General features: G+C 32.0%; 1 protein-coding gene across 15 annotated transcripts in view; it reads left to right on the forward strand.

Annotated features, from left to right (window-relative positions):
* The window catches only part of LOC108975120 (voltage-dependent calcium channel type D subunit alpha-1), a 55,764-nt gene that overhangs the window by 46,144 nt on the left and 762 nt on the right, over nt 1–8,858 (forward strand). For 7 of the 15 annotated variants that reach the window (XM_018943416.1, XM_018943417.1, XM_018943412.1 and 4 more), the window contains 7 exons: nt 193–252; nt 334–522; nt 577–822; nt 877–1,536; nt 1,600–2,033; nt 2,620–2,660; nt 7,928–8,046. In XM_018943416.1, the coding sequence (XP_018798961.1) occupies nt 193–252; nt 334–522; nt 577–822; nt 877–1,536; nt 1,600–2,033; nt 2,620–2,660; nt 7,928–8,046 (1,749 nt within the window). Of the gene's footprint in view, nt 1–192; nt 253–333; nt 523–576; nt 823–876; nt 1,537–1,599; nt 2,034–2,619; nt 2,661–5,735; nt 6,110–7,927; nt 8,047–8,731; nt 8,832–8,858 lie in introns of those variants that run through there. The other 8 variants (XM_018943414.1, XM_018943415.1, XR_001993847.1 and 5 more) reach the window with 7 other exon arrangements.

Consider the following 8,858-nt stretch of genomic DNA (forward strand, 5'->3'; position numbering starts at 1 on the left):
TGAGTTATACGCTTAGCAACACATTTTGCGATTCATTATATGAGATTAATTTTTTTTAAGGAACTCAAATTAAATACTTTAAAAATGTGAAGTTAATAGTTTGTTTATAATAATAAATTTTTTCAACTTTTCTCTAGGTTAGTGTACATTTTTAATTTAAGATATAATTCCTCAATGTTTCTTTGGTTTAAGAATAAGGATACTTCATCTCTGCCTTGTGACATCGTAGAGGGATGCAAAGCGAAGGCCAAGGTTTGCATATATATTTCGTAATTATCAATAGCCAAAGCCACAACTTGTTAATTGTACCGCTTTGGTTGTTTTGTTTTACAGACGGGATCAAATTTGATATCAATAAACTTTTTCCGTTTATTCCGCGTTATGCGCTTGGTTAAATTATTGAGCAAAGGAGAAGGAATTCGGACACTACTGTGGACATTTATCAAATCTTTCCAAGCTCTTCCTTATGTAGCTTTGTTAATAATTATGTTGTTTTTTATTTATGCGGTTATTGGAATGCAGGCATGTAAAATACTGATAACATAACAATTAACATAAATAAAAAGTAAAATTTAGGTTTTCGGAAAAATCAATCTGAGTGACGAGACCGCCATACACCGGAATAATAATTTCCAAACATTTCCACAGGCAGTACTAGTCCTTTTTCGTTCTGCAACGGGGGAAGGCTGGCAAGAAATAATGATGTCTTGTTCGACAGACGAAGATGTACGTTGCGATCCGAAATCCGATATGACCAAAGATTGTGGGTCAAATATTGCATTTCCTTACTTTATATCCTTCTACGTTCTTTGCTCGTTCCTTGTAAGTTGCATATATTTAAAATAATTTGATCATTTGATTTCATAACTGTTTTAGATTATCAATTTGTTTGTTGCTGTTATAATGGATAACTTTGATTATTTGACTCGCGATTGGTCGATTCTCGGACCCCATCATTTGGATGAATTCATCCGCCTTTGGAGTGAATACGATCCAGATGCTAAAGGGCGCATAAAACATTTAGACGTGGTTACGCTCTTACGGAAAATTTCACCTCCGTTAGGATTTGGTAAACTTTGTCCACATCGAATGGCATGTAAAAGACTTGTTTCCATGAATATGCCGCTAAACTCTGATGGTACTGTTCTTTTCAATGCAACCCTGTTTGCAGTTGTAAGAACATCACTAAGCATAAAAACTGATGGAAATATTGACGAGGCTAATGCGGAATTAAGAGCAACAATAAAACAAATTTGGAAACGTACCAGTCCTAAACTCTTGGATCAGGTGGTACCACCACCAGGAAATGATGACGAGGTTACCGTTGGAAAATTCTATGCCACATATTTGATTCAGGATTACTTCAGACGATTTAAAAAACGAAAGGAACAAGAAGGTAAAGAAGGACAGTCTGAAAATGCGACTCTAACACTACAAGCGGGATTGCGAACATTACATGAAGTATCACCAGCATTGAAACGGGCGATTTCCGGAAACTTAGACGAGCTATCTGAGGAACCTGAGCCGATGCATAGGGTATTTTGCATTTGTTATATGTAGATATGCCCGGTTTATAAAACAAGTTCTTTTTTACATTAGAGGCATCATACGCTGTTTGGGACAGTGTGGTCATCGTTTCGACGACATGGTAACAGCTTTAGGCATGATCGGAAAAATAAAAAATCGCAGTTAAATGGAGATATTGGTGGTACCGAATCAACGCCTACTGCTGCTGACTCGTCTAATTTGAATCCGATGTACGACACCAACGGCTGCAATGTATCTGATAGCATAAATCATATTACAAAAAGTCTGATTCAAGCGAGATTTGGTTCCGAACCGACTGAATGCGGTGGCAGTAATTCCATTGAATACCATGACTTTAATGCTCCTGGTAACTTTCGTACATTTAGTGAGAGCATATCCTTGCGGCCACTTGTCATGAATAGGGACGATGGTAATAACTTGCTAACTCTTACTTCAGAGTACATGACAAATCAAGAAAGTCTATTTGCTACAACAGAATCTTATGAGTAAGTACTACTGAAATATATAGTTATAAAACGAATATTATGTGCTCCGGTAAATTTGCTGTAGTATTTACTTGATTATATAAGCCACTATTTTACATAACGCCCGTATTTGGATTGGTAGATGACTAAATGAAGTAATTATTCACATTTTAATTTTTGCCTCGGCATAAATAATAATAATAATTAAGCCAATAATCGAATGCGTTCAAGACATGAGATTATAATAATAATTCTATTATCATAACATAAAAATAGAAACAATGAATTTTAATTAGTTGTATATTTCAAACAACTCTTTTTTTTTTAATTTTTAGCTTTGTGTATCATGAGTATCAAATAATATAGCCTACTCTGGAAAACATTAGTATTAGTTAAGTGATATTAGGTTAGTAAATTCAAAATACATTACTCGTATTACAATTTCTTAGCTAATTACCAGTTTTGGAAAATAACTAATATGTATGTGTGCAAGCAAATCAGATTTTACGATTATATGGAACGTGCTGTTGTTGAATTCTCTAGAGATATTTTTAATTACTTAATTTTTCATATGTTTGTTTACAATTATACCGGAATTCCATTTCAGCAGCTCTACCCCCGGGTTTTCAGTGCTCCCTTACAATAATGGTAAGACCATACGGAAGACAATCCTTAGGTTAAAATCGTTTATTATTTTGCTTATTGATTTTATGAGTTTTTTTGCGTTCTAAAGAAGTTTGATTATTAAAATGTCATTATTTTTTACGTAGCCCTTAATTTTTAATGAATTTTCACGGCATCTAATCCAAAATTCTACTAATATTTATTCCAATTGTTCACCACTGGTTATAATAAAAATGTGTACTAATTTGTTTTATAAATAGTTCTTATTTCTTAACTTTTGTTGTTGTTGTTTTTCGAACTATCTTTCTGCGCAATTTTAGACTATATACTGATTTTATTTATAGTATTGAAGAAAATATTATAGAATATTTTCCTCTTTTGGATGATTGGAAATGAAGTTCAACACTTTTGATCACGCTGTTGTATGTGTTATATGTGATCCAAAAAGTGGGCCTTGTACTCTGGGAAGACGTTGCAAAATTCTGAAAACTTCTTTGCAGGCATCTTCTTTTATTCTTAACATCAACTAAGGTTTTTAATTTTTGGAAGCTTGCATAAAAATTAATTAATTAATCATTCATACCTCACTATTATTATAAACTCCCAGCTGGAAGGGCTTGATGTTACGTCTTTTATATATAAAAACAATATCACCGCTAATTGGTAATACGTTAATTATTTCCTAGGTGTCATTGTTCAATATTTCTCTTCTTGAGCGTTTAAGCATTGCTGTTCAGAATATTGCATATTAATTCTAATTACAATTGTATGCGGTATGTCGCGGGTTCATAAAGAATTATTACGGAATGTGGTTATTGGCACTACTTTCACCTAATAAATTTCTTTTGTAATACCGCAGAAGTTTTACGTACGAACCAATTGTATATTTTTATTACTATTCTTTACTAGCCCTAAATACGCTGCTCTGCTCGTATGGAAGTCGTATCACTTTGTTGTGAAGGATATCATGCACTCATCGAGAATTGCCATTATTCCGATATTTTTTATCAAAAAATAACCTTGTCTATAAACATCAATGAATATAATCTAAATCCATATACATATGTACAGAAGAATCTCGGAAAAGTTAATTAAATGTCAAAAGAGTGTTTTACTATTGGCGCTGAGAGCGCGTGGTTCTAGTTTTATTCGTCGCATCGGGTCATTCTATACCTTTTTGGAAAGCTCATTTCATGCGCTAACACTTTTAAGTCGTTCGTGAGTTATAGCGTCGCAAACATGGAGCAAAATAAAGCACATGTAGAGTACTACTACTATAAAGGCAAAAATGCATCTCAAGCCGCCAATAAAATTTGTGCAGTTTATGGACCCGATACAGTTTCCATTTCCACCGCACAACGATGGTTTCAACGTTTTCGTTCTGGTGTAGAGGTGGTCGAAGAGGCGCCACGCTCCGGAAGGCCTGTCGTCGAAAATTGCGATAAAATCGCTGAATTGGTCGAAAGAGACCGGCATAGTAGCAGCCTTAGCATCGGTCAAGAGCTGGGCATGAGTCATCAAAAAAAATTATATGAACAATTGAAAATTCAATAAAAATACAGCAACACTGTTTTGGCAGCCTAATATATTATATTAACTTTTCCAAAAGGGTTTTGAATTTGAAAAAAAAATCATAAATAAAGATTTCGGTGATATAATACGTTCAAATTATTTGCAGGACTCACATTTTTTAGTAACAAAACATAAACTTAGATTTAGTTTCACATTATACATACATTTGTACATATTAATTTGCAAGGGCTGATTTAAAGAAACGGTCGAGACTTTGACTTGTATCTTTTCTTTTGTGTAATAATTCTAACAATTTTCGTGAGCCTATTAATAAGATAATATCTGATTTGCATCATTATTGTTTTCATACCAATTTGTAAGGTATTGATGCATTCAACCGTTTCCGGAAAACTCACTTTCTGTTATTGCATATTCTCCTTGATAACTGGGTTTTCAATTTCATTGTCAGACACTTCGAAATCTGCGTCATCTTCCGTATTTGGATCGTCGTTCCAATTTTCGACTGCTGTCGTCAACACCACCCACCTTGGTTTATAACGATTGTACCTGCCGAAGTCGTCTGAATTCATCCAAGACTTTGCGATTTGGCTTATTTCAATTGGTTTTCAAACTCTTTAAAGCAACGCGCGATGCGGATTTACCAATTATCAGTGATTTCAACTTATGCGAACCATCCGCGCTCTAAACAACATAAATGTGATTCTATCGTTAGATATTTTTCGGTCAGGTGCTGTCTTTTCGTGCTTTGTTGATATTTTCTACTACACTACTATAAACAACTCACAAGCCCATGACAAACAATATATATATATAACTCGCACAATATATATATATACCTGACAATAATTTTTACATAGAAATTCGGGGAATACATAGAATTTCTTGCCAAAGAAACGGTTGAGTTTGAAAAATAAATAGATAAGTTCAGAAAAGTTAACCAAAAGTTAACTTTTTAGCGGTCAACTTAGCCGAAGGTTGGCGAGTTAAATTTGTATTTCTACTGTATATGTATGTAAAAAAATAGCGGTATCCCGGCAGTAAGCTATGGGATGTTATTTTTTTTTTTTTGTATCTAACAATTATTCAAATGATTCGTACATTAATAATGAACACATGCTTATGATCTAAAATAATTTTTTAATATGAATATGTCCGTTCCCTGGTTCTAAGCTACTTCTCCATCAAATGTCAATTAATTCGGTTCAGCCGTTCTTGAGTTATAAATTGTGTAAATAAAACGACTTTCTTTTATATTATCTGGTCATAACGGATCTGGATCTGATAAACGAATAACTGTCTCATCTTACCGTGCTTAGGTCTGACGCTATACAAATAGATAACAAAATTGCGCTTCACTACATACATATAGATATGAATGCAGTATACATATAAGATGTGTGAGTTTCTTTATTAAGAATATTTTCAACATCCACTAGTTTCCTCAAGTGGACACATGTCAAGTAAAGTAGAATTTCATAAAGTCGACATAGTTTTATTCTAGATTATCAATGATTTCATAAGAAAGTACAAACAAATTTATAAATGCCACAATTTTTTCTTTCCTAGTTCCAATGGGTTGAGTCAAAGGACCTCGCATTGCTGAAACATCGTATTGGGAACATTTTTAGAAGCGTGTATATGTAAACATATATGCACATTAATTTATATATAATTTATTAATTTATATGCTTTTATATATAAACAGGAACAATTTTTCATAAATTAATACCCAAAAATATTTATGAATTTAATTTGAAAACGAAGGGTTATTTGAAATGTGACTGAGGTAGGTTATTAACGAAAAGGCATCAAAATTTGTATAAGAATTTCATTGTATTTGACAATTATTGCATCCGATCTTGCAGTTATAACACCGGTGATAGCGTCGCTACACTCTCAACATTAACAAATATGGAAGCTCGTCCTACACATTTCAACAGGTTCAAATTACATTTTATTACTTCAAATATGACATATCTTATTCATAGTGGTTTCTCACAACACTTCTTTCGACCCAAACTTTTGTACATAATAAAACTTATGTGGATCGAAAATGTTTGTTCTTATACTATATATATTTTAGGAATCCGCGTTTACATGTTGTACCTAACTATTATTCGTGTGTGACTATAACTACGTAAATCTCGATAAATCCAAAAACCTTCAAAGCAATAGGTAGAATCCTCTTAAGAACTCAACATTATTGCTTCATTAATCTAATTATTGTAATCAAACAAATTCTAAATTTATAATTTCAACATTTCTTTTAATACATGCATGTGCTCGTTAGAGAGTAAATTTCTTTGGTTACAATGTTATATATAATTATTACAAAATATGTTTCATTGAAGTGTGCGTAATTGAAAATTTATATTAAATTCCGACTTTTTATTCACAATTAAATAAATTTTCACTGCAGGTAACTGTTTTTATGGGTTTATTTATTATTAACTCAATTATGCTACTTTACTTACTCCTGACATTTCAGGATGTACATATTTTTATACATGTCTCAAGAAAACACATAAAAATTTTTGAAAACAAAAATATATTTTATTTTTATTTTTTGATCTCTGACAGCACTTCCGCTGATGAAACCAAAAAAATAAAATTCTTTCCTTAAAGTAAAAGATATTCTACGCCCAATGTCCAACGATTAAAAAGCAAAATCAAGGGTTTACAAAATGTCCGCATTTTAAGAAAAATTTGAATATGATACCAAGTTTTGGTCGATTTGTCTTACCAAAATTCGATTTTTGAACAGATCAAAAAAACAGTAGTACCGTACATATAGAATAAGCTGACAAAATTTTCGTAATGATCGGTGACTAAAGATTATGACTGTAGCAAATTTGAAAAATGCTGTTTCAGAAAAAAGCGTTTAAAAATAAACTGATAAAGCTGAATAAACCGATAGGATAGGTGTAACTAAAACTATTTGGGATATCGATTTTTAATGGTATAAATGGTAATGGTATACGAAAAAAAAATTGAAATTTCAAATTAGGTGTGCCTAATTAAACACACCGCTTGGAAAATATAATTTTTGTTGAAAACTCGAATTGTGATAGTATAAATTTTAAGCTTTCTATACATCTACCCCAAATTATAAATGCATGTAGAGACATATATGAAAACTATACCTACCTAAATGAAACTCAGAGAGCATATTTTTCTGTTAGTAATATGTGGTATTGCCAAAAATTGACTGTCAATACTTTCACAATACCCTAATGTGGGTAAAAGCTAAATATATTTGAGATTGACTTTTGAGTTTACTGTGTGAAGAAAAAACTTTATTCATCTTGATGATCTTGACTAACATTTTTTTTGTATGAATTGTTTTACATTATTTCTGGAGTTAAGAAATCATGCTATTCATACCTATATTGCAATAATAAAATGTTCATAAATTCATTCATACGGTTTTTGTCTGGCTTCCATATTATTGAAAACGGCAGGAAGGTTTAGTGCATTAAAAATAACAGCATAATAGGTATATGTACATACATTGAAATTAAATCTGGTAAATATCTTCATTTACGTTTGTGTAAGATTATTTTTAATGATTTACCAATATTGTAATGATGTACTCGTAATATGGTTATATGTTTGTAGCTTGCCAGTAGATATTAGAGTTGAGTTCAACACTAATCCTCTAAATTGTGTTTATATACGAGTATGTGGATGCACTATATATATTTAGAATATAAGTTTTCTAAATGATACCTTTACAACACTTTTTAAATAAATTACAGCAAATGGTATTCGTGGCCACGATCGTGCGATGCTAACAAAAATAGGTAGCCCTTATGATCCCCATCCTTCAGCAACTTTATCTAAAGTCAACGGTCCTGCAGAAAGTCTCGTTGGCGGGGTACGTAATGTCATTTTTTATTATGGTATATAGTATATAAAATAGAGCGGATCGATTTTTTTACTCTAAAATCGCATATGTGGAAATATTTTACGAGTCATTCTGAACACTTTTGCCTGAGAAACTAAGGGTCTTAAACCGATTTCGATCCACAGATTTTAAGTGGGGAAATCGCTTTAGAAGTTTCAAAAACGTATTTTTTTTTTGTTTTTTGGTTAAATCTCTTTACAAAAATATCTATAAAAAAAATGCCTCCCTGAAGGCAGAGTTTAAAAGACTGAATAATCGGTTATGTGGGCGATGTATGATCTGACCGATTCCGACAAATTATCAATATGGCCCTATGTATTAAAATTTATTCGGATATCTCAAGAAATGGCAAAAGATCTTATGACAAATTTGTATATAAATTTCGCTGGCTCAAAACTGGTTTTAGACCCATACTGTACTAGGAGCAGATGTTCAAAATTTTTTTTTGGCTCGCTGTATCGACCCGCTCTAGTGTATATATATAATGGAATTGTTGATCCACACAACTTGGTTAATAGGACATATGATAAAAGTTGGAGTGCTTTTAAAATTTCGTTTAGAATTTTTTCCAACAAAATTTTAAAAAATTAAGTATATAATGAATAAAAAGAAACAATTTTCCTAAAATATGTCTCATATGTTGTTTATTCAATAGGGGGATTATTTTGCTCTTGCATGATTGCACGATGACTTAAAATGCAAAAATCCTGTACCGAAATAATCATAAGACCAGCGATATATGTACAGCTTATGCGGTAAATTTATTGTAAATGGCTATTGTG

This window comes from Bactrocera latifrons, unplaced genomic scaffold, assembly GCF_001853355.1.
Source record: "Bactrocera latifrons isolate USDA-ARS-PBARC rearing strain unplaced genomic scaffold, ASM185335v1 scaffold_613, whole genome shotgun sequence".
In the NCBI taxonomy this organism is placed as follows: domain Eukaryota; kingdom Metazoa; phylum Arthropoda; class Insecta; order Diptera; family Tephritidae; genus Bactrocera; species Bactrocera latifrons.